Source organism: Lepisosteus platostomus, chromosome 6, assembly GCF_059453375.1.
Source record: "Lepisosteus platostomus isolate fLepPlt1 chromosome 6, fLepPlt1.hap1, whole genome shotgun sequence".
NCBI classification, from domain to species: Eukaryota; Metazoa; Chordata; class Actinopteri; order Semionotiformes; family Lepisosteidae; genus Lepisosteus; species Lepisosteus platostomus.
In genome coordinates this window covers 9,278,586-9,301,305 of record NC_142616.1, presented here as the reverse complement: position 1 = coordinate 9,301,305, position 22,720 = coordinate 9,278,586, and the positions used below count along the sequence as shown (strand labels likewise).

Genomic DNA, 22,720 nt, shown 5'->3' with positions numbered 1-22,720 from the left:
TCCCTGCTCCTGGTTAACCATCATATTTTGATGAACAATTTTTTTGTTTCTGTTTCTTCCCACAGCCTGCGGTTCACTGGTTCCCTTGTGGGGCCAGATTTCATTTTCTTTCCAAGTGTGGGATGAAATGCTAGACTTCCTGCTTATGACAATTTGCTGTTTGATGTCACATGCAGCTTCTGCAAAGCCGGGGATAACGTTATCTGGAATAGCCACTGTGCCATAAGTGGAAGTCCAGTACGATTGGTAATGGGCACTCATAAACCCCGATTCATTGTCATAACATGGGTTGACCATGGCTGTAGTCGGACTATAAAACTCTTGGTAACACTGTTGGAGTTCAGGACAGTGAGGGGGGATGCACCTTGTGTCTTCTCTCAGTGTTGTCCTGAAATGGTCTTTTTCGGCACAAATTAAAACTCATCTCATACCTTCACTGAGCTGGACTGTGACTTCTGTGTTCCATTGTCCCTGCTTGGGACTCCCAGTGTGGTCTGCTTATAGTTCTCCATGTTATGGTTTACTTGAACTCATAATGGGACTAATCAATCTTCTGAAGTAGTATTTTAATTGCTGCTTTCTAACTTTGAACGTTCAAAAATGTGTCAGAGGTACTTCTCTATCCTTTCCTCGGTGACCCTGACTAAATAGCACACGCAATATTTTCCTATTCTCTTGGAATCTCTTGACTATCACACACATTCTCCATGCATGACATTTTATTTATAGCCAGCAGCCATACCGCCCTGCAACTCACAACGTGAAATCCACAAGAGCTCAGTAGGTGTGAGCCTGGTCAGTACCTGGATGGGAGACTCCTGGGAAAGCTGAGGCTGCTGCTGGAAGAGGTGTTAGTAGGGCCAGCAGGGGGCGCTCAACCTGCGGTCTGTGTGGGTCCTAATGCCCCAGTATAGTTCAAGATTATTGTCATTATACTCATATACAGGTATATGGTAAAACAAAATGCTATTTAGCTACTGTAGCTCTCAGACGATACATAGTACAAAAAAAACCAACAACAATACAATTGTATAATAAAAGAAAGACAGAGACAACAGGTAATGTGCAAAAACAACATCAGATGTGCAAAAACATGCATCAACAGAATGAAATAAAAGGATAGAAATTATGGGGAGTGAGCTTTTTGACATGTAAGGTAGAGAGAGATTTTCAATGTGTGAGTTTTTGGAAAGAAAGAAGGCACTGTGAGGTTCAGATCATAGGTGAGAGTGAGAGAGGCTGGGAGTTTAATAGTGTGGGGGTAAAAACTATCTCTGAGTCTGGTAGTCAGGGCCCGAATGCTCCGGTACCGTTTTCCAGATGGCAGAGGGTCATACAGTCTGTAGCTGGGGTGTGTGGGGTCTTTGATGATACTTAGAGCTTTCCTCGAGCACCCTCTGTCATAAATGTCCTGGATGGATGGGAGGGCAACCCCAGTCATGGATAGTGACGGGGTCACTATAACACTATACTGTAAACAGGCGCTGTCCTTCAGATGAGACATAAAACCGAGGTCCTGACCCTCTGTGATCATTAAAAATCCCAGGGTGTTTCTTGAAAAGAGTAGGGGTGTAACCCCAGTGTCCTGGCCAAATTTCCCCCTGACCTTCACCAATCATGGCTTCCTAATAATCCCCCTCTCTGAACTGGCTTCATCACTCTGCTCTCCTCCCCACTGAGAGCTGGTCCGCCTGCTGTGTGTGCTGCTGGAACAATGAGCTGATCTCAGCTGCCACCCCCTCCTCCTGTTCTCCAGGCAGGCTGGTAGCAAAGGCCTGAGTGGATTAACAGGTGGGGGGTTTCCAATTAGTCAAGAAAAAAACATTTTTTTCCCATAAAAGATGGCAAATAATCCTTGTTTCTAAAAATCATGTGCTACTAAAGCTCATTGCTTTTTGCTATGGCACATCTTGGTTATGGTTGTGCTGCCATCTAGTTGCCTGTCCTATTCATTGGGTTTCTCAAACTGGGAGAAATGAGTTCTAATACTTCTGGTCCAGTAACACCTCTGCATATATTCACGATTTCTAAATCTGTAAGGGGTTTGACTCGTCCTTACGTGCTCGGCAGGGTGTAAGTGAATTGGATGCGTGCAGGTGCTGCGTGCAGGTCTGTCAAATCGGCTGTTTTTGACCGTGGAAGAATTCCAGGAGGTTCCTGCGATCAGAGCCCAGCAGTCGATGCTGAAGCAACCTGGAGATATGAGCCTTCAACCTGTCCTGCAATCGGGGGTCAGATGGATTTTTTAAATCCCCCCCCCCCAAAAAAAAAGGAAATAAAAATGCCAATTAAACATGTGACTATAATTACGTACAGCTAATCTCAAGAAGCAGCACATTTCCCAGTGTCGTGTCTCGATCCACAATACAGAAACAGAGTGTGTGTCACCCTTTTGATAGAGGCTATAGAACAATCAGTGAAAGCAGCAATGCCTCGAGAAACTAAGGAAGATTGTCCTGTGAAAGTGAAACAGAAAGTGTTGCTCAGTAGGGAGGAGGAGGAGGAGGAGAGGGGGGTGAGTGAGGCTGACAGTGGCACATTCCCGAAGGAGAGGCAGTGTGCGCTGCCGGGTTCCAGGCATCCTCACTGCAGCCAGGACGATGGCAGAGACCCCGAGTCCTGCTCCCCAGATCCAGAAGGTGTTGGTCCTGTACACCGGGGGCACTGTGGGCATGGTGCCCGGGTCGGCTGGTAAGAGTAATGCCACTGTTCTTGTTAAGCGATCCAGTAGGCAGTTGCGGAACGGCATGCTGAAGGTGGACTGTAATGCTTTTCTTTCAATTTGTAGAGGACACTGGGAAGGAGTTCTATATGCTGTATTATTGTGATGTGTGCATCAAAGCAATGACCAGCATTGCCATGCTGCAGGACAGTCCAGTATTTCCATTTTATAGATCAGAACGATCGCAGCTCTGTGATCAGCTATGTATCCTCATTCCGCGGGATTTTTCCTCAATCTGCCGTTTAAACATCAACATCGGGCAAAATTAAACGAAGCGCCTTTCGATGTTAAGATTGTGTTCTGCTGTTATTTTCATGGCATACCTCCTCTTTTTCTGTGGGTATACGTGATTGTTTTTTCAGATTGTCTACCATGTACAGATCCCTGTTACAGCAAAAGAACAATAAAATGTCTCTGCTCTGTTCCACTGGTTTGAAGTTTCTGGTCCAGTGGGCAGGCGTGCTACCTGTTGACTATTAAGATGATTTCCAAGATCTTCCCTCAGAGAGGGGCTGTCCTGCGCTTGTGTGAAAGGCACAGTCCGTGTCTCTGCCTGAGTGTCTTGCCACTCCTCCAGGCTGGGGTCCGCCTGCTGTGTGTGCTGCAGAGGGAACAGTGACCTGATCTCAGCTGCCACCCCCTCCTCCTGTTCTCCAGGCAGGCTGGTAGCAAAGGCCTGAGTGGATTAACAGGTGGGGGGTTTCCAATTAGTCAAGAAAAAAACATTTTTTTCCCCATAAAAGATGGCAAATAATCCCCGTTTCTAAAAATCATGTGATATTAAAGCTCATTGCTTTTTGCTATGGCACGTCTTGGTTATGGTTGTGCTGCCATCTAGTTGCCTGTCCTATTCATCGGGTTTCTCAAACTGGGAGAAATGAATTCTAATACTTCTGGTCCAGTAACACCTCTGCATATATTCACGATTTCTAAATCTGTAAGGGGTTTGACTCGTCCTTACGTGCTCAGCAGGGTGTAAGTTAACTGGATGCGTGCAGGTCTCTCAAATCTGCCGTTTAAGACTGTGGAAGAATTCCAGGAGGTTCCTGCGATCAGAGCCCAGCAGTCCATGCTGAAACAACCAGGAGATATAGTCGTGCCGGAGGTGAGGGAGTGCGACAGTGCGGGAGGAGGAGAGTCGGTGTTGGAGAGAGAGAGTGTGACAGTGCAGGAGGAGGAGAGTCGTGCCGGAGGTGAGGGAGTGTGACAGTGCGGGAGGAGGAGAGTCGGTGTTGGAGAGAGAGAGTGTGACAGTGCGGGAGGAGGAGAGTCGTGCCGGAGGTGAGGGTGTGTGACAGCGCGGGAGGAGGAGAGTCTGCCGGAAGTGAGGGAGTGTGACAGTGCGGGAGGAGGATAGTCGTGCCGGAGGGAGGGAGTGTGACAGTGCGGGAAGAGGAGAGTCGGTGTTGGAGAGAGAGAGAGTGTGACAGTGCGGGAGGAGGAGAGTCGTGACAGGGTGACAGTGCAGGAGGAGGAGAGTCGTGCCGGAGGGAGGGAGTGTGACAGTGCAGGAGGAGGAGAGTCGGTGTTGGAGAGAGAGGGAGTGTGACAGAGCGGGAGGAGAAGAGTCGTGCCGGAGATGAGGGAGTGTGACAGTGCGGGAGGAGGAGAGTCGGTGTTGGAGAGAGAGGGAGTGTGACAGTGCGGGAGGAGGAGAGTCGGTATTGGAGAGAGAGAGAGTGTGACAGTGCGGGAGGAGAAGAGTCGTGCCAAAGGTGAGGGAGTGTGACAGTGCGGGAGGAAGAGAGTCGGTGTTGGAGAGAAAGAGTGTGACAGTGCGGGAGGAGGATAGTCGTGCCGGAGGAGGAGAGTCAGTATTGGAGAGAGAGAGTGTGACAGTGCGGGAGGAGGAGAGTCGTGCCGGAGGTGAGGGAGTGTGACAGTGCGGGAGGTGAAGAGTCGTGCCGAAGGTGAGGGAGTGTGACAGTGCGGGAGGAAGAGAGTCGGTGTTGGAGAGAGAGTGTGACAGTGTGGGAGGAGGAGAGTCGGTATTGGAGAGAGAGAGTGTGACAGTGTGGGAGGAGGAGAGTCGGTGTTGGAGAGAGACTGTGTGTGCGGGAGGAGGAGAGTCAGTGTTGGAGAGAGAGAGTGTGACAGTGCGGGAGGAGGAGAGTCATGCCGGAGGTGAGGGAGTGTGACAGTGCGGGAGGAGGAGAGTCGTGCCGGAGGTGAGGGAGTGTGACAGTGCAGGAGGAGGAGAGTCGTGCCGGAGGTGAGGGAGTGTGACAGTGCGGGAGGAGGAGAGTCGGTGTTGGAGAGAGAGGGAGTGTGACAGTGCGGGAGGAGGAGAGTCGGTGTTGGAGAGAGAGAGTGTGACAGTGCGGGAGGAGAAGAGTCGTGCCAAAGGTGAGGGAGTGTGACAGTGCGGGAGGAAGAGAGTCGGTGTTGGAGAGAGAGAGTGTGACAGTGCGGGAGGAGAAGAGTCTAGCCGGAGGAGGAGAGTCGGTATTGGAGAGAGAGAGTGTGACAGTGCGGGAGGAGGAGAGTCGGTGTTGGAGAGAGAGAGTGTGACAGAGCGGGAGGAGGAGAGTCGTGCCGGAGGTGAGGGAGTGTGACAGTGCGGGAGGAGGAGAGTCGTGCCGGAGGGAGGGAGTGTGACAGTGCGGGAGGAGGAGAGTCGGTGTTGGAGAGAGGGAGTGTGACAGTGCGGGAGGAGGAGAGTCGTGCCGGAGGGAGGGAGTGTGACAGTGCGGGAGGAGGAGAGTCGGTGTTGGCGGGAGGGAGTGTGACAGTATCTCACATTGTAAACATGACCTCAGTGATGGATAGGCAATGGTGCAGGCAGGGCAGGTTACCTAAAAAGAGAAGAAGACGAGAAGACCAAGAAAGAGGAGGAGGGAATGAAGACGTCATTGGCAGCAGACCCCATTCGGTTATTTTCCTTTTTTGCCTGTGGTGTTGTAGCATAAGTTTAAATCCAACAGTGCCTGATGACAAACGTGTAAACATGGAGGAACCTTGATCTCGGTGTGCCTAATCAGTAACTTGGTAATAAGTGATCTAGTGTAATTTTTTCCTTGCACAGCAGAGATTGTTGGAATGAAATAGCCACCTGAATTCTGAAGCATCGAGAACCGGTTTATTACATAACCTTGCCAGTCCACGTGGTCAACTTCCAGAGACCAAGAGCTGATTCATTTAGTTTCCTGGTCTCCCACACTTGTCGGCTGGGCGTTCTTAGTTTATCCGGTTATCCAGGCATGACCAAAGAACTTGCATCCCTCATCTAAAACAGATGAGTTTCTTATTTAGTTAGAACAACTGGTATGTCCAGCTCTGCTTTCTTTCCAAGTCTGCATTTTGGACCCTGAGTTATCCCAGGCCACCTCACTGCCGGCACTCGGATGATCCCTTTGTAAAGACTGAAGGGGGGTTGACTTTCCAATCAGCCCCCTCCCCACGCTCTGTCCTGTGGATGGAGAGCAGAGAACTGAAAACCAGGGGGTCAAAGGGCATGGTTCTTGTGTTCCAGGGTATGTGCCAGGACAGAAAGGCGACTTCTCCAAGGAATTCCACAGACATCCCGAAATCTTCGAAAAGGAGGAGAAGAGCTGGTTTATTTTACCGTAAGATGACATCAGCATGCTTACGAATTGTGGCAAGAGCGATTCAAATCATCACTCTCAAAAGTGCCTTATTTTACTGTGGTATTATTTGGTTGTTCAAAATTGCTTTCAAAAAGTTTGTTAGAAAAAAACATGGATGTTTTACATCCATGGTATTTAACCCATTAACAATCCCCTACATACTATTTAACCCCACAAGTTGCCATTGCATGATCTTCGAGTCTTCGAGAAACAAATTTAAACTCGTTTCTATGGGCTTGCAGGGGGGATATGTAAAAATTATCGATCCGTTATTGGTTTGGATTTTTTCATGGATAGACACTGCATAAAGCAGTTCTAATCATCCAGTCAGCTGGTCCTTGCTCTGTCTCACCAGGAAGAGTTTTGTTAACATCCTAGGAATAACATCTTGTTCCTTTTGGAACAGTTGGTATAATCCCATCAGGCTCTTAAGCTCTTAAGAGAATGAAATGAGGGATGTCAAATGGATAGCATAATCAATAGGATGAAGACAGAATGTAAAAAAAAAATGTTAAGTGCCTCTACAGCAACAGAACAAGTGCTTAAACACTAAGTGCGAACTGAGTTCAGGAAATATGAAAAAAACAGACCCATTTCCACATACCTGGCTAGCTGAGAGGAATGGTAGCCCATAACTGTGTTGTGACCCACACTGCCAGACCAAAATCAAACCAAAGAATCGAGACCAAAACCAAATGCTTCAAGTGAGCAGTCTTGCAGTAGTTGTGTTCTAAAATATGAATTAGGAAAGATTCAGTTATATGTCTCATAACATTGATATGATGATAGAAGACTGAGGTGTTTGTAGATCTGTAGAGACCATAGACTGAAATGAATCTTCTTGTTTACCCTAATCAACTCCTTGATAAATCATTAAGTGTCTTCATCAGTGAGAAACCCAGGATAGAAGACTGGTAGGCAGACACCAAGGGTGAGAGGAGGAGTAGTGTGCCAGGCGAGAGGACCATGTTCGAATTAACCTTAAAATCCAGACTGTAGCTGAACCTTATTTTACAAGAGCTTGCCATTCTGTTATTTTAGGAAACCCAGATTTCTTTTTTTAAGGATTTCTCGGGCTACAAATGTTCTCTCTTGGTTGGTGTATGCATTTTTTAGAATAGAGAGATAGGGTCCCATTCAGTTTGAAGTAGCTGGATTTATAAGAAGAAAGATTTAGCTCTGGGTTGTGTCTGTATAATTTAGTACACCGGTTTATCTCTTTTGTTGGCTTTTTAGGTGTCAGATAGAATTTCTGAATACTCAGCAGCATTCTGCTGTATTTCTGGCTGGTCAGGACGTAGGCCTCTGAGATTTGTTTATAAATAGGGTAACTTGTATGTTATATGTTGATTAGGTTGAGCTATTGTTATTAAATATTTGTTTATCGCCATTTGCCTGATTTATTACTTCTTTGCCAGAACTCTGTCAGAGACCCGAGATTTAAAGTGCCTCTCATTAGACCAACCGCTCGGGTATATCCTTGCCATGTCTTTACAAATTTTGTTAGGATCATTTTAATTTCTTATTATCGATTTCAGTATTTTCTGGAATTTCTATTTTTATAACCACTCCTTAGTAACAATACTGACCCTTTGAACTAGAATAGCACTCCCACGCACACCAGAAAATGCAAATATAACTCATGTTATATTCCTGATTCACTGCCGCATCGAAAAACATAGAAAACCCAGTAAGCACTGTAACATCTTGACCGTGCCTGAAAAAATAAATACATAAAACCACGAAAATCCTACACAAATGCTCATCAGTGAAATAACATGATTGGCCTGGAGTCCTGAACTGAATCTGTCAGTTTTGAGAACCATATGAAACAGACTGGCATAGTCAAACAGGATGTCCTACAGATTAGTCCAGGAAGAACAGGACTGAACCTCCAGCATGCCAACATAGTGCATCCCATTACCTGGCCACCTGAAGGATGAGCTGTCAGCCATATATCATAAATCGTGTGTGCCGTGTCCACCTCAGTGAGCCTGGTTGAGGTCAACAAAGTGAGGTCACCTTTGAAGAACGTTTTGTAAATGATTCATAAGCATCATCTCGCTCGGTCTATTCCAGCAGGGTGAGAAGACAGAAGTTATAATCATCATCTTCATCACTCTACCATCTTCACACAGGAAAAAGGTCACCAATGAGTGTCCTGGGAAGGTTCAAGTTCGTTACCAAGTCGAGGAGGAGGAAAAGCCCATTGACTCCTCCAAGATCACTCCTGAGCTCTGGGACAAATTTGCCTCCAAAATTCAGGTAACCCCTTTAACAAACTGTTAACTTTTCAGAATGATTGTAAGGCGCTGGGTGAATTTTAGTGAAAATGTAATTTTTTCCATTATATATTTTTCCTTTTATATTCAATCCAGCCATTCATTGTTGGTAATTCTGGGAGAAGCCACTTTTTTTTTGTTTTAGCTTTCTTCCCTGCTGATATGAGGATTCCGAACAAGTATTCATCAGTTCCCCTCCAATCAAAATCCAGTTTACCAAAATATAAAGCCTCAAATGTAAAGGGTGCATTCCTTTCAAATATAGTTTCTCATGCAACTCCTTCCAGGAAAGCCTTATTTTAGGGCAGTTCCAGAATATATGCCAATGATTACCTTGGCTTCCACACTGTCTCCAACACTTAGAGTTTTCCTCAGTATGGTGCGCCTTCTGACCCACAGTAATGAAAAATCGAACAATGTTTTTCCAGCAAAACTCTCTCCAGAAGTTTCTCCTTTAGATATTGAAAACTTTGCAACTGATTCTTCTCCATTATATTACAAAATGCAGTTATTCCTTTTGTGATCCAAATTTTAAATCTATTATCCAATTTATTTGGTTTAAACTCTGTATCATAGGAGCACCATCTGAGTATCTTTACTGCCTCACCTAAATTATACTCTTTTGTGATCGTATTCCATGTCCTTAGTTGAAACCTTTTCTATAGATTGAATATTTTTTCAGTAATTTTGTCTAAATTCCTATGACCTAATAATGCCTGAATTGGGGGGCTATTTACGAGGGATAATTCAATATCTTTCCATCTGGCTTGATATTCTGGATTACAAGAATTAATGAGAGGTTTAACTTGAGATGCATAAAAATAATCTTTCACATTTGGTAAAGCCAAACCCCCTTTATCTTTTGAAAGTTGCAATGTTTTGAATCTAGTTCTAGGTTTTCTCCCCTGCCAAATAAATCAAGAAATCATCTTATCCCATTCTGAAAATTGTTTTTCAGAGACTTCTACAGGGAGAGCTTGAAATAGGAAGAGTAATCAAGGCAATAGATTCATTTTTACAGATTCAATTCTAGAACTGAAACTCATAAAGGGGATTAGGTTCCATTTCAATATATCTGCTTTAATTATAAGGGGGTCCATAATTAATTGTTAGATAGCCAAAGCTATCTAAGAGTTTCATTACTTCTAGAAATGAACTAGTGGGATCCTCCAGATATAACAAAACAATCTGCGTATAGTGCTATCTTGAGCTCATTCTCTTGTATAGAAATACCTTTTATTTTGCCTTATCCACTGGGCTAGTGGCTTTATATAGAGAGCAAAAAGCAATGGAGGCAAAGGGCAGCCTTGTCTAGTCCCTTGTTCTAAAGTTATACTATCAGATAACTATTTTAATTAGTCGTTGGTCTATAATAAGGTTTGAATAGCTTTGATATTTTCACAAAAACCAAACCTACTGTACGTAAGACCCTGTAGAGGTATTTCCACCTCACAGAGTCAAAAGCTTTCTCAGCATCTAGGCTCATCAAAGACGTTTCTAAATTATATTGCTGTATATGGTTCATGATATGCAATGTGCGTCAAATGTTATCATGGGTTTGTCTATCTTGAATAAACCCTGTTTGATCATAGTGTATCAAATGAAGGAGAATCTTTTCAATTCATTTAGTCCGTATTGCTGTATAAATTTTATAATCCACATTAAGGACTGAGATTGGTCTAAACGATCCACAATCTTATCCATTTTTCCCCTCCTTAGGGATAACTGAGATGATGGCCTCTCTCCATGATGGGGGCATTTAATATGTCCCATATCATCCCTGGTCCCATTTCCCCATTATCATTCTCCTCCAAAACTATTTTTATTTCTTGTTTTATCTGTGCTTTACATTGTGGATAGTTCATCTTCCATGTTGTATTTCAACGATTATTACTTAATCGTATGGACAATGACATAGGAGCGTGGTCTGAAAAATCAATTCTACCAATATCACAATGTTGAATCCTATGTGTATCTCTCTTGTGTATAAAAAAATAATCAATCCTGGAATATACTGAATGAGGGAAGGAATAGTGAGTGTAATCTCACCCCATTGGATAGAAATCTCTCCAAAGATCTATTATTCCCATTTCCCCCATCAGTACATTAATCTTTTTATGCAATGACTTAGCCCTGTGAGAAGATATATTTGTAGAATCAAGCCTGGGGTTAAGACGCACATTCCAAACACCTCCACAAATCAGTATCCCTTGTGCATTAACCATCAAATCAAACATCTTTTAATAATTAAAATCACTACCAGGTGGGGCATATACATTAAGCAGCATTAGTAATTCCCCTTCCATTTTCCCCCAATAATGATACATATCTCCCCTCCTTATCTTTAACTTCTGTAAGCAACTCAAATTGAACCTTTTGAGATATCAGTATAGCCACACTTCTCCTATTGCCAGATTTATATGAAGAGAAATAGATTTTTGAGAAACCAATCATCCTTAATTTCTCATGTTCCAATACAGTTAGTGTTTCTTGTAAAAAAAAAAACAATCTGAGCCCCTTTCTTCATTTTAGACAAAATCTTACTTCTCTTAATAGGGTTAAGTACTCCATTAACATTAAATGTAACTATTTGAAGGTCTTGCTTGGACAGATTTTATGTAAATGGTAGAACTTTCAAATTCTCTCCCTGTGACAAATGAGCCTGTCAAGAGGTACAGATAGTACAGAAAATACAACATTCATACACCTTCCATTGAGCGTTTGCTAGATAAATTCCGGAGGGTGCACACTCAGGGCTTGACTAGTAACTCGTATTACTTAATTTCATATACATTCACATACATAAACATACTTAATTTCATATACATTCACATACTTAAACACAGGTATGAGTGAGTACTGTGGTGTGAATGGAGAGCGCTCTCAAAGGATGATACTCACTGTTTGTTTGGTGTCACTACTTCAAGGGTGGGTCAGCCTATGGTGGCCTCAGAAGGCCAAACCTAACCCCCACTTCTCAAGGGTTATTTAAGGAAATGGGAAAAACCACTTCGAATTGGAGAAATGGTTTGTTCCAGAGGGGGAGGGGCTTACAAGCTATTTAAGCTGGCTCCTCAGCCTAAAATGGAGTTGGTTGTTGATGGTTGTTATATCAGGTAGTGTGACTGAAAACAGAGGGAAAGCAATAAGGATTTATCTTCATTTGGAGAATTAGTTTGGTTTCTTTTTGGGGTTTTGTTTTTGGGTGTGGGGGACTGGGAGAACTGTAAATAAACTGCATCTGTGAATTGTGCTAGATATTGCCTAAATATTGCCCTGAACTCACCAGCACACACACTGTCACACCTGACTATTGCAGACACTACTAGTGTCACTGCTGTCCCTCTCCTCTCACACTCACCCTGAACTCACCAGAACACACACACACACTGTCACACCTGACTGTACTGTAGACACTACTATTGTCACTGCTTTCCCTCTCCTCTCACACTCACCCTGAACTCACCAGCACACACACTGTCACACCTGACTGTACTGTAGACACTACTAGTGTCACTGCTGTCTCTCTCTTGTGCACTGCTCTGACTAGAGAAACTGCTCCCCTCATGCACTGTACTGTAGCAGGTGTCAGAGTGTGTACTTACCTAGGTGGACTCTCCTGGGACTCTTCTCTCCTCTAGGAAAATGCAAGTAAGTATCATGGGTTTGTCCTCCTCCACGGCACGGACACTCTGGCCTACACCTCCTCCGCTCTGTCCTTCCTGCTGCAGGGGCTGAAGAAGCCAGTGGTGGTCACAGGAGCCCAGGTACGAGGCCTCCTTTTCTCTTCGAAGTACTGAAGATAATTGCTTGCAAGTTCTCACTGTAACAGAGTTCAAAGGTCATTGTCAATATTATCTAGGCATTTTGAGCATATTTGTTTGTAGGGATTTTTGAGAAGGAGGTTGGACATAGTAGGGGACTTCTAGTCCCATCTAGTCTCGGACTTCCAGTGAGTGAGAAGTTGTTAATGGAGGAACACGTTGGTGTTTATATGTTATTTCTGGAATGAATTGAAAATGAAAGACCGTTAAAAGCTACTGCTGTTCTATAATTCTGGAGTTTGGAGCAGGTTCCTCTGTGAGGTCAGTAATACTGCAGAGCCAGGACTTCTGTCTGGCTCACTAACTGTGTCCTGTGTGTGTGTCTGCGTGTGATCTGGACAGAGGTCCCTGTTTGAGCCGCGCAGTGATGCTGTGGACAACATCCTGGGGGCACTGATGATCGCCGGCTGCTACTGTCAGGACCCCGCGCTGCAGCTGGTGAGAGGCATAATCTATGCCCTACAAACTCTTCCCATCTGTCCGTCTTCTGATCTTTCACCCTAGACGATGCAAAGGCTTTTTCGAGAATAATGCAAATGGTGCAGCTTCATCCGGTGTCCTCCCGGTCTGTGTTCCAGTCCCGTACTTAGTCATGGGTTTCAATTTTCTAGCGAGCAGAGAAAAGGTCAACAATGCCTCAACAAGCCAGACGACCAAGTAATAAGATCTGCTGGCAAGAGTGATTATCAAAGAGCTTAGATGGAACATAAAAAAAACAGCAGGCACACCGATCTTCCGCCACCTACATATTAATACTCCACATGGAGTTTGAAGTGTGTATCAACGTCTTCAAACCCATTGAACACAAAGCAGGGTTACCAGTTAAATACTGACTAGATAGATTTGGCAGGCTTATAGTTTCTCATAGTATATCACATACAGTACTTCTCCATGTAGTTGAAATATGAGACGATATAAATCGTTCTCCAGAAACATTAAATACAATGTGCTCTACAAGAGGCAAAATATGTCTACCGTACATGCTGTGCCATCACTGACTGGCGGATTTTTCGCGAAGCTGCCTGGAATGAGATTAACCTGGACTAATAGTACTACTGGCTACATAAGCAAATGCATAGAAGATGTTGTCCCCAGGATCACTGTTCGCACATACCCAAATCAAAAACCGTGGGTAAATGGCGAAGTACAAGCTAAACTCAGAGCATGGACATCCGCCTTCAACTCTGGAGACAAGGACACATACAGAAAATCCAGATCCGATCTCGGAAAAGCCGAATATAACTACAGGGTAAAACTGGAATCGCACTATCACCGGGACACTCGGAATATGGATCGGGATCCGCACCATCACAGACTACGAAACGAAACTCATTATCCGCACGGTTCAAAGTTTATAACACAGACCCAGCGAAGGAAATCCCAGTAAACCAGGGGGAATACCCACTGTCTCTCCCGAGCTGACGTGTACAAAGTCTTTAAAAAGACTAATCCACGCAAGGCTCCTGGCCCCAACGCTATCCCTGGTCATGTCCTGGAGGTCTGTGTAGGTCAAACTGGCAGACATCTTCAGGGACATGTTTAATCTCTCCCTCACTCAATGCACAATCCCCTCTTGCTTCAAGAAAACCACCATTGTCCCGATCTCCAAGAAAACCAGAGTCAGCTGTCTGAATGATCACCGCCCTGTTGCACTCACATCAGTCATCATGAAATGCTTCGAGCGGCTGATCAAAGCACACATCACCTCTTCACTGCCTGACACCTTAGACCCACTGCAATTTGCATACAGATGAAACAGATCAGCTGAAAATGCCATTGCCACTGCCCTCCATACTGCCCTCTCACACCTGGATAAGAAAGGAACGTATGTGAGAATGCTGTTTGTTGATAACAGCTCAGCATTCAACACCATTGTACCCTCAAGGCTTATCACCAAGCTCCGGGACCTAGGACTAATCTCTGCTCTCTGCATTTGGATCCTGGACTTTCTGATGGTTCTACCACAGGTGGTGAGAGTCGGCACAAATACACATTCCACCTTAATTCTGAACACCGGCCTCCCCCACGGCTGTGCTCAGCCCTTTCCTCTACTCTATTCACCCACGACTGCGTCGCCAGGAACAAAACAAACTCCAGCATTGAGGTTGCGGACGATACAACGATCATCAGCTTGATCACGAATGGTAATGAGTCCGCGTACAGGGAGGAAGTAGAAACGCTGACAGCATGGTGTCAGGACAACAACCTCTCTCTGAACATCAGAAGTTCGGCATGCCATCACACATCCTTTCCAACTTCTACAGGTGCACCACTGAAAGCATCCTAACGGGCTGCATCACTGCCTGGTACGGTCACCGCTCCGCCCGAGAGCACAAGGCACTCCAGTTGGAGGTGAAACTGGCTCAAAACACTACCGGCTGCGCTACCGAACATCGAGGATATCTACTCTGTGAGATGAACCCAACAAGAAGGCCAGGTCTGTCCTCAGGGACCTTGTTCTCTCCACTACCATCCAGAAAACAATACTGAAGTATACAGACCAAGACCAACAGGCTTCGAAACAGCTTCTTCTCCCAGGCAATAAGACTGCTAAACAGCCGACCACAGCAGACACCTGCTGTTACCCAAACAGCTGCTGGCGAATAGCAACCTACAGTACTGGAATACCTTCAATACTTGAATACCACCCTCCCATCACTTTGCACTCTCAGGACACATATGAACAGTGCTTAATACCTCCTGTCCAACCATATCTCCTTGTGTTACTTTCGCACAATATGTAAAATGGATTGTAAATTGCAATTGTATAGTTTATTGTATCCTAATCTTAACCTAATTCCTATAAACGTCTGTCCTTTTACTCTTCTGTCCCTCTTAACGAGCTTGCGGATAAAGCATTTCATTGCCAACAGCACTGCTGTATGCTGTTCTGTTCGTGCCTTGATAAACCTTGATTGATTGATTGATGTCGGCAAGATGGGTTTCCCTGCCCGATCCCAGGTGTCCGTGTTGTTCAACCACAAGCTCTTCAGAGGGAACCGCGTGACCAAGTACGACTGTGATTCCTTCGACGCCTTCAGCTCCCCGAACGCCGAGCCCCTGGTGGAGATGGGGGTCACCATCAAGGGTGAGCTCGCCCGTTTCCTCCTGCCGGCGTGTGGCTTTTGGAAAAACCAAAATGATCCTGAAACTAGGACGACACCTTCCCCCTTCGCTCCACGACAGGCTCGTTTCCTTCCAATCCTCTCTATTCATCTGCAGGTTTTTAATTAATTAATAATAATTAATAATTGCTTACACTTATATAGCGCTTTTCTGGACACTCCACTCAAAGCACTTTATAGGTAATGGGGAATCCCACTACCACCACCAGTGTGCAGCCCCCACCTGGATGATGCACCAGTGCTCTCGTCACATGCCACCTCTCAGTGGGGAGGAGAACAGAGTGATGAAGCCAGTTCAGAGATGGGGATTATTAGGTTTGGACTTCACTCCTCTCTTCTCGCGACTTCACACCCCCTGTCTGTGTTGATTCTGCTCCTCTCCTGCTCCTGCCTCCTCTCCACTCCCGGCTTCTGTTCTCCCCTGCTTTATCTACTGACGGTTTTCTTCTCTCCCTCACACCTGAAGAAGGCTCCACAGCTCTTCTATTCAGCGTGGAATAACCTTTTATCTGTTCCTTTGCAGGTGTATTTGTCTGTTTGCTTCAGGGTCTAGTGGGTACCATCTAGTCCGGCCAAATAGATCAGCATTTTGGAGTTTGTGGTGGAAGTGGTGTTTTGGGCATTTATAAGTTACTTTACAAACTGAGGAAGTAGACACCAGGGGTGTCGTGGTGACATTTATCCAGGGAGCATGAGAAGTTTTTCCAAAACTGCTCTCCCCATGCTCCCGGGAAAGAAAGAGATCGTCCGTTTCCTTGGGGAGTATCAGCGAAGGGCACAGCAGTTGGCTTTGCTGCCTCTTAGTGCTGGGGCCCCAGGTTCAATGCCAGACCTGGGGAGCTGTCTGTGTGGACTTTGCGTGTTCTCCCCATGTTCATGTGGGTTTCCTCCAACTGCCCCGATTTCCTCCCCCAGTCCAAAGACAGGCTGGTGGGTTAATTGGCTTTTGGGAAAACTGGCCCTGGTGTGAGATTGTGAGTCTTTGTGTGTGTGTGCCCTGTGCTGGACTAGCGTCCTGTCCAGGGTGATCCCTGTCTTGTGCCTGTGGCTGGCCAGGATAGGCTCCAGTGACCCCCCAGTCATTGAATTGTTAGAAGAGGTTAGAACACAGATGGGGGGATGTCAGCGAGGGTCTGTGCAGGTCGACGCTGTCTTATACCAGCAGCTGAGTGCTTCCACTGGCAACCCCTGGTCTTCTCCCTCTGGGCTCTTGTGTCTGCGTTACAGTAAATGCCAAACCCCCATTGGACAGCGGGGAATCTTCTCTGCCACTCACCCCTCTGAAGGTCAAGAGTTTCGACGTCAGGGTCCTGCGTCTGTTCCCCGGGATCCAGAAGTCCTATGTGAGTGTCAGAGCTCGAGTCCCACACTGTTGTCCCTCTTCCAGAAGTTATTCCCTCTGCTTCCTCCCTCTGTCCCTGCTGTCCAGATGTTGCACTCCGGTTTGGGATTTGTCTCCCGATACTGGAAATAACTCCCCATCGAAGATGCAAGTCCCTGTTTATATGACATGGAGGACATAACGAGCTGTCCTGTTGCTGTCACTTTCTGGGGTCATTGCGCTGGAAGGTGGGTGTGTCACAGTTTAGAGGGCAAGACGTTAGTGTTAAGCCAGTACTGTTCCACACGTCAGTGTTGTACAGTAATACTGGGCATGAGTGGAACAATGTCAGCCTCAGAATCACTTTATTTGTCAAGCACACTACATGCACGGAGGATTTGGTCTGGTGTTTTGGTGCAAAAACGTAGAAAGAGAGAGAGAGTTTATTGGCCTTACGTACATCTACATTGGGATACCAATGTGTGCTGTTCTCTTGGGTCATGTACAGTACAATAGAAAACACTTTCTCAAAATGTGCACAATGCATTATAAAACAGCAAATAATAATAATAATAATAATAAATAGGTGATGGTTTATTCCTTGCCGAAACTTTGTGTTTAGTTTCTTTTCCTTTCAACATGGAATAAACCTTTACCTGTTCCTTTGCAGCTCAGGCAGCTCCCTGCTCGAACAACTTCAATAATATTAAATAATTCCCAAAGAAGAGAGCAGAAATGATTGTCGATGACTCCTCTCATCCAGGAAACCACCTGTGTCCTGTATTATTGACAGACTTCAATAATATATGTACCACTTCACTCAAAGAACATGCACAGGTCCACAGTTATATACACACACCTCACCCGTGTTCGTTTGTTCTGCTTAAGCAGGGTCAAGAAACTGTTCTGGTGCCAGTTTTGTTTTGCTCAACCAGTAGCATCTTCCCGAGGTGAATTTTTAAAACAGCATCCTGGATGAGAGGAGTCATCAACCATCATTTCTGCTTGCTTTAGCCCGAGTTCACACAGATCTTTCATAGCGGGTTAAGATGAACGGGTGTACTGTAGTGTAGGACAGTCCAGGTGCTGTAGAGTAAGTCAGTCTGCGCTGCAGGTGAAAAGTGTGCTGGCTGGCGATGGAGGGGTGATTCTGGAGACTTACGGTAGTGGGAACGCCCCGGACGATGACTGGTTCATCGACGCCCTGAAAGCAGCGACGGACAGAGGGGTCCTCATCCTCAACTGCACGCAGGTCTACAAGGGCTCCGTGCGCCCCATCTACGAGACTGGAACGGTACGACTCCCAGCTGTCTCTCACCAGCTTCCGTGTCAACCCTTCTCTCTCACTGTCCCTGTCTCAGTGTCCAAACTTCCACTGTCCCTGTGTCTTTATCCATCCCCCGCTGTCCATGATTCTGTCTCTGTGTAACTCTCCTTGTTCTATCACAGTGCATCTGTGTAAACAGCCCTGTCCCGAATCTCTGTGTCCGTATTGATCTTCTCTCTCTGTTCCTTGGCCTGTGTCTGTTTTTCTTACTCTGTACTCTGTGTATTTACTCCTCTTTCACCACCAGGATTCTGTGTCCACCCTCCTGTTTCTCTCTCTTAGTATTAGCCCCTCTCCCCCTTTCTACATGTGTCTCATGTGTCTGTGTCCTCTATTTCTTTGTGTGTATTAATTCTTCCCCTCCTTGTCCATAGTTCTGTGTCCTCTGTTACTCTCTCTATTAACTCCTCTCTTTGTCCATGTGTCTCTTTCCTCTATTTCTCTATCGCTGTGTTACACTTCTCTGTAACGAAGCGTTCTTTCAGGACCCTGTGAAGACGACACAATCCGGGGATGAGTGAGGAAAACACGGGGAAAAAAGCATGCAGGAGTCGGGAATGAAAACAGGGGGCGTGTCCATAGTGCGCAGGTGTTCTGGGGGGTGAGTCCGGGGCAAACAATTCAAAACAGAGTCCAACGGGAAATCCAAGACGAGGCAAAAAGTCCAAAGCTGGTCGGTCCATCCGAGACGAGGACAAACAGGATTAAAAACCGGAGTGGGATCCGGTGGAGGCTCGGGGGGAAAAGGGGGGAACGGGACCAGACGCTTGAGATCCCAGTCTGGCTCTTATAGGGAGGCAGGAATGGGGAGCAGGTGCACAAAATCAACTCAAAAGTGAAAGAGCCGGAGCGCCCTTAAGGGGGAGGGACTACAATTGTGACATTCTCCCTCTCAGTCCCTGTGTCCACCCCTCTGTTTCTATCCCTCAGGGTCTGGAGAAGGCAGGTGTGCTGTCTGGGTTTGACATCACCTCTGAAGCTGCGCTGACCAAGATGCTGTGGTGCCTGCAAGTGACCAAAATTCCAGAGGAGCGCAAGAAGGTCAGTACCGTCACCGCTGTCACCCATTTGTGAATGGAACGTTTACTGTGGTAAGAGAACTTGGTCATTTTGGTCTTTGATGCTGTATTGTTAACTGTAAATCCTGGCCTCTGTATTCGCTTTGCTATGGTCTTACAGTTCTATGTGATCTTCTCAGGACCTCTCGAGAAGCCACATCTCATCCACACACACCATCACACATCCACACAAGCAAGCTTAATACTCACCTGTGTTTCCTATGTACTGCTGTTGTTACTTCATCTGCCTTCCTTGTTATTGCTGGCCATATTGCATGAGGGTACAGACTCTGCCTGGGCTCAAATGGAGTTTCAGGTCAGCCCAGTAGGGGGAGCCAGAGGTGGTCACAGCAGTCAGTCTGTTTCTGACTCAGGCCAGAGCATTTGCTAAAGACACCGACTTGTTCTCTTATCCACAACAACAGTAACAGCAATAATAATAATACTGTAGCACTTTTGGGTTCACGTGGGTATCACTGCCACCTCAGGTCAGCACCCCACTGCTGGGGACTCAAACCCAGGCCTCTAGTGTCACTCAACAGGGAACCAGCCAGCTCAGCTAAAGGGAGATCTCCCCTCAACTCAGCAGCTGAGGTCCCTGCTACTCACAGGGAAGGGCAGTGATGTCACCATGCTGGCAAGCCGGCTCGCACAACCTGTAATGTCGGCCGTATGCATTACAATAATAATTCCTTACACTTACATAACACTTTTCTGGACACTCCACTCAAAACGTTTTACAGGTAATGGGGAATCCCCAACACCACCACCAGTGTGTAGCCAGACCTGAATGACTATGGCAGCCTTAGTGCGCCAGTACTCTGACTACACACCAGCTCTCAGTGGGGAGGAGAGCAGAGTGATGAAGCCAGTTCAGAGAGGGGGATTATTAGGAGGCTACGATTGGTAAAGACCAGGGGAGAAATTTGGCCAGGACACTGGGGTAACACCCCTACTCTTTACGAGAAACACCCTGGGATTTTTCACCCACAGAGAGTCAGGACCTCGCTCTTATGTGTCATCTGAAGGACAGTGCTGTTTCTGTTTTACATCAACGTGTCCCCATCACTATACAGGGGCCCTTGCACCCACACAGACCACAGAATGAGCGCCCTGAGCTTTCCCAGGAGACCTCACATCCAGCTGTTAGCCAGGCTGATAGAGCTGCTGGCTGACCATGGCACTCATCTGATCTTGGCCCAGTGCATTGCCTTGTGAGTTTGAGCAGGGCCGGAGAGAAGAGCCGCACCGCTCTGATCTCTGCGTTTCAGGCACTGCTCGCCTTGCCGTCTGCCGATCACTGTGCACTGTGCGTGTTTCTTTCCAGATAATGCAGAAGAGTATCTGTGGAGAGATGACTGTCAGTGAGCAAAAGGTGAGAGAAAGCCAAGGCTTTGTCAACAGCGCCCCCTATAGGGGATAGGAAAGATTGGCAGACGGGGAATTGCTTGCACACAAAAAAAGAATCCACTACAGGAAACAAAAAACAAAAAGGGAATAACGGAAAATATTCAAAACACCTCCACAGACAGTCAAGTCTGTTTTCTTACACTGCTGTAAATGAACTGATTTCAATGTACATCCATCCAGTTTTTAATCCTTTCTTGCAGCTCAGGGTCAGGGGGGAGCCAGAGTCTATCCCAGCAAGCAACAGGCACAAGGCAGGGTACACCCCGTGTGAGACACCAGTGCATCACTTGGCAGACAGACACGAGTATAGGCACAGACACACTCACACTCGCACCAGGACTAGCTTTCCCAGAAGCCAATCAACCCTCCAGCATGGCTTTGGTTTGTGAACAAGGGGAGAACATGCAAACCCACGTGAACAAGGGGAGAACATGCAAACTCCACACCAAATTCCACCCCCAGGGTCCAGAATTGCAAGGCAGCAATGTTAACCACTGCGCTACCATGCCGCCCGATTTCTGCCTACGGTGCTTTGTAAAGGATCTTCACCTCCAAAGGCACTGTATAAATGAATTGACATGAGGACTCGGGGGGGCAGACTCAGCTCAGCTGGTCATGTGTATTAACACTTCCTAATTGTCACCCAAGTGCCAAGTGGTTGTACTGTCTGAAATTGTTCACATTGTTTTTTTTTCCCCACCAGAAATAAAAAAAAATGTAAGATTCCCCTCTGCCAGAGCCTCACAGACACAGAGGACAACACATCTTCCACCTGGATCCTCTGAAGCCCTAGATCCATTTCTCACCCACTCCCCGATAGAGCTTACTTATATCAACCGCTTTAATTCACACCCTTGTAATTAGGAAGTAAGCTGAACCGCTGATTGGACGACACCTGGGGAATCCGACAGAGGGTGAGGAGCCCCCCCCAAGCCCAAAGCTCGAGGCCCGCGGTTCAGGATGTTTCTACTGACTGTGAGCTCGTTTTCTTCCCCTTCTCCTTCTCTGCAGGACCCCACCGCTGACCGACGTGTAGTAGCAAGCCCAGAGGACCTCCCCGCCGCCTGCCTCCTGTGGGAAAAGATGCTCAGCTGTGACCCAGAATAACACACCACCGCCTTTTACTTCAGATCGGCACCTCAGCAACACACCCCAGCAGAGTCTGCCCGAAGAGCACCGGCTGTCGTTAACGTTTCCAATGAACTGGCCTAGTGCAGTCTGGATTGATCATGTCACCTTCTCCCTCCTGTCCTGCTGTGTCTGTTCATTATCATCAGATTCCCTGTCAACGCCTGTCTCCCAAAGCCAGCACAATCTCCCACACTGTTGTGTTTTCTTCACTCAGTGTGTCCCCTATCCTTTTTTTTCTTTAATATTAAAGGATATTCTGTGATCTCCCATCCTATTATCATGTGCTTAATCCTCAGAAGAACGGCTTCAGACTGACGAATGCAAGTGCTCTACAGACGTTTGTCTGCATTTCTCTTAAATGTCTGTCTCCCCACTGTGTGAGTCTGCTGGGTTTTTACTACTGTAAAATGAGCTGTAGCTTTTCTCACCAGGAAGAAAAAAGCCTTATTTCATCCTTGCTGGTTTTCCTGCCCTCAGTGGGGACAAAACCATTAGTTATTAAACCAATGACTCTGTCTATCTGTATATCAGATTTAAAACTATAGTTTTGTATGCATTCCTTTCTTTGCTAATACAACTTAATACAGACCTTTGTCTTTCTTTGGCCTGTTGTTGTTTTTTCTTGGTTAAAAAGAAAATATACCGCATAATAAGGGCATTATTTATTTCCTTTTCATTATTTAGAATTGCACATTTTTCTTTCTGAAATACTTGACTTCACCCTTTCGTGTTCCTTCAATGCAGCAATACAGTGCTCTCTCGTTATGTCATGCATTGCAGGAAAACTCTTAGAAAGAGAATTAGGTCTCATCACCTCTCGCGTTATCATCTGTGATTGGTGCCAGAACTAAAAAAAAAAAACAAATCAGACTAATTCCCTTAAGCATCCACACTTCATCTTAAAACAGCGCAGCATGGAATCTCAGTCTGAAA

The 22,720-nt window shown here is 46.0% G+C and overlaps 1 protein-coding gene across 5 annotated transcripts; it reads left to right on the top strand.

Annotated features, from left to right (window-relative positions):
* Positions 1-2,499: 2,499 nt before the first annotated feature.
* On the top strand, positions 2,500-22,391 carry LOC148660066 (uncharacterized). 5 transcript variants are annotated; one of them, XR_015939359.1, is made up of 12 exons: positions 2,500-2,691; positions 6,195-6,288; positions 8,448-8,574; positions 12,233-12,358; positions 12,758-12,853; positions 15,377-15,503; positions 16,768-16,883; positions 17,976-18,155; positions 19,119-19,229; positions 20,574-20,621; positions 21,360-21,523; positions 21,668-21,772. XR_015939359.1 is itself a non-coding variant. In XM_088634069.1 (11 exons), exons 1-11 carry the CDS (start codon positions 2,601-2,603, stop codon positions 21,761-21,763), a joined length of 1,212 nt encoding a protein of 403 aa, XP_088490195.1. In that variant the 5' UTR covers positions 2,500-2,600; the 3' UTR covers positions 21,764-22,391. The 5 variants fall into 5 exon arrangements, 2 of the variants coding, with proteins under 2 accessions (XP_088490195.1, XP_088490196.1); XM_088634069.1 differs by lacking the exon at positions 21,360-21,523 and having other exon boundaries at positions 21,668-22,391; XR_015939360.1 differs by lacking the exons at positions 20,574-20,621; positions 21,360-21,523; positions 21,668-21,772 and adding an exon at positions 18,674-18,789.
* The last annotated feature ends 329 nt before the right edge of the window (positions 22,392-22,720 follow it).

Bases quoted from the DNA above. Each gene is read 5' to 3' on its own strand.
- LOC148660066 (XM_088634069.1), top strand. From the start codon at position 2,601: ATGGCAGAGACCCCGAGTCCTGCTCCCCAGATCCAGAAGGTGTTGGTC. The intron at 6,289-8,447 runs GTAAGATGACAT...ATCTTCACACAG, and splicing joins AAGAGCTGGTTTATTTTACC to GAAAAAGGTCACCAATGAGT. The intron at 20,622-21,667 runs GTGAGAGAAAGC...CCTTCTCTGCAG, and splicing joins TGACTGTCAGTGAGCAAAAG to GACCCCACCGCTGACCGACG.